Source organism: Neomonachus schauinslandi, chromosome 7, assembly GCF_002201575.2.
Source record: "Neomonachus schauinslandi chromosome 7, ASM220157v2, whole genome shotgun sequence".
In the NCBI taxonomy this organism is placed as follows: Eukaryota; Metazoa; Chordata; class Mammalia; order Carnivora; family Phocidae; genus Neomonachus; species Neomonachus schauinslandi.
Window position 1 is genome coordinate 119,660,761 of NC_058409.1, and position 2,781 is coordinate 119,663,541.

At 38.1% G+C, this 2,781-nt stretch overlaps 1 protein-coding gene across 2 annotated transcripts; it reads right to left on the reverse strand.

Annotated features, from left to right (window-relative positions):
- Nucleotides 1-875: 875 nt before the first annotated feature.
- Nucleotides 876-1,412, reverse strand: LOC110586209 (ER membrane protein complex subunit 4-like). Of its 2 annotated transcripts, XM_021696408.1 has the most exons (2): nucleotides 1,031-1,412; nucleotides 898-911 (listed from the first exon to the last, which is right to left on the reverse strand). In XM_021696408.1, the coding sequence occupies exons 1-2, from the start codon at nucleotides 1,410-1,412 to the stop codon at nucleotides 898-900; spliced, it is 396 nt and encodes a 131-aa protein (XP_021552083.1). The 2 variants fall into 2 exon arrangements, with proteins under 2 accessions (XP_021552074.1, XP_021552083.1); XM_021696399.2 differs by having other exon boundaries at nucleotides 876-1,412.
- Between the last annotated feature and the right edge of the window lie 1,369 nt (nucleotides 1,413-2,781).

Genomic DNA, 2,781 nt, shown 5'->3' on the forward strand with positions numbered 1-2,781 from the left:
ATGCCTCTTCACAACATAAAAGTACCACAGACACTAAATAATCTTAGCAACAGCTAAAGTGATTACACCAGAAGAAGAAAGTAAAATACAGAAACATAAAATTATATGAAACACCAGGGAACCACTCTTAGAGCCATCTCACTGTTAGTTAACCTTTTCAAGAACTATGTGTAAGACACTGTAATAAGTGTTTTGTCCAGATTATCTCACTTATTCTTCATAAAACCCAATGAGGTATGTTCTAGTATTGTTTGGACAGTTGCATAATTGTACAGTTGTATATTTATAATTGTGAGGAAATGATAACTTGAATTAAGTAAATTGCCCAAAGTCAAAAGATTAAAAATGGCTGAATTCAGTCCAGGATTCTGGGACTAAACCACAAGGCAAAACTTGGATACTCACAGCTCTGTGTTGAACAAGGATTGTCTTGTACACTCTCCCTTTGGTAGTAACAAGATTAAGGAAGTTTCTGCTTTGTGTGTATTTTTTTTTTTTTTTAAGCATTGTTCTCAACCATTTGATTTATTGAAAGGAGATGCTGCTCTGGTTCTTGATTTAGCACCAACCATTCTTTTGTTTACATAGAGTTACAGTTTTATTTGTTGTTTTGCTCTGTACTGGAAACATAAATAAAGTTTTCTACATTATTTTCACTCAAGGGTTGTGGTACAGTTTCTTTGTGTGTTTGGCATGATACGTACATTGTCTTTCTGGGATTCATCTCCTCAGCATGGAGTAAAGAGAGCTTTGGGTTCTTTTCAGCATGAGTGATAATGTTAAGAATTAGTATGCTGAGAAGGAGCCACTGGGCACAAAAAGAAGGTTGTAAATGAGATCCCCATACATAGGCACCAGGTGCTTCTTTCTCCTGTTCACAGAAGCAATCCTCCACCACTAAACTCCATCCACTCAGGGGGCTCAATGAAGGCTAACCAGTCTGATGCATGTGTAGGCAACAGTCCCATTGACTGGCACTTATAAACAGCCAATGCCAAACTCATGAGGTTTCCAATGAGATACATCAAACCCTGAAGAAGCTTCAGCATCTTGAAAGTGGCTGAAATGGCCATAAGTGCCTGAATGGGCCACCAAGCCATCATATACACCATCATAGTAGGGAAGATGGAGATCTTATTACCTGCCATGTACATGAAGAAGAGGTTCATGGGAATCTGCTTGAGGGGACCCAAGGCAATGTCCCAGCAGCGCTTTTCCACCAGGGTCCGCTCTGTCTCTTGCACGCTGGTATCAGGCATTTGCTTGTCGAAGTAACCGACAGGGTACAGCAAGTCTCCCTGGCCGCTGCCCTGGTCACTTCGGCTTCTGCTGCCTCCTCCAGGCCCGCTCAGCTCAATGGCCCCCTGGAAGCGCCGGCCTCGGTTGGCCACCAGGCTCCCCTGGGCCATCATGGCCACGGCCGCCTACCAAAGCTGCGAAGCTCCTTACTCTAAAGCAGGGCCTGGACCCAGGTCCACTGACACTGGCTACTCCTTGGTCTTACTCTGCTGTGTGTATGTTTTAATATTGACTTTTCCTATTAATATGTGGTACTTTCTTCCAGTTCCTTCTTGAGTAAGAGACACACTGATTTTTTTTTTAGTGCTTTCAATTATATCTTGTACTTTTTTAGCTTAATTTTATAAAATTTAGAAATAATTATGTAGAAAAAAATCACCCATTATTTCACTTTCAAGAGTAAGTTGTTATTTATATATTGAACTCTTTATGACCTTTCTTCTACACATTTTCTACATTGTTTCCACTGCATTGGCCATTTTGTGGCCTGCTTTGTATTTTTGTTTACCATATCATAAACATGTTCTAATGTTATTGAAAACATTTTAAACATCATATTAAAATTTTTATACTAAAGAACATTTCAAATATACACAAAAAGAGACTAGTACAGTGAACTCCATGTATTTGTTATGCAGTATCAAAGTAGCTAATAATTCATCCAAAACGATTCCTACTCCCCTCTGCTCCAATTCCTACATCATTTCATCTAAACATTACTTTCAGTATTTGAATGTTATTCAATCTCATCATGAACCGCATTTTGCCTATATAAAAAATCTAGTTATCATTGAAATCTCATCACAATGTTCCTGACTAGATTAAACACACTGTTCTATGATTATATTAAGAAGAAAAAACGTTATTTGTGCTCTCATATGAACATCTGTGCCATATGAAACTTTCTCTAATTAACTTCCATGCTGCTGCTGAATTCTCTAGCATATACATGACACATTGACATACCAAATCCATTAGGTTAATGAAAAAGCAAGGCTCTGGTATTAATCACTTTTGAAACCATAAAATCATAACTAGTAACTTTGAATACACGTGATAAATTGCAGACACAGTTGAGGGTTCTGAGGCAAGCATTAGAAAGTGAACACACCTTTCATCTTAAAATATTAACAGCTCTGCAGGGTAAAAGTTTTCTTTTCATTATAGACTCAATTTGTTTTAACACTTCCATTGGCCCTCACCTTTGCCCCAAATAGTATTTATCAGCCTGATATACGTTTCCTGTCCACGTAATGAAGCTAGTGAAAAATGCCTGCCCTCCAAATACTGCCTCAGAGGCCTTGCTAAAATTCTCTCAATAATCTTTTACATCAGCAAAAATAATTTAGGGGAAAAAAGTCTGTGACAAGAACTAGGGATTGTTTATGAGGTAAAAGAATGTCTTTGAGCCAAATGCAAGGACATCAGGTTATGTGACCATAGGCAAAAGTCTGTCAACAATTTCATTTAAAAACCCATTTC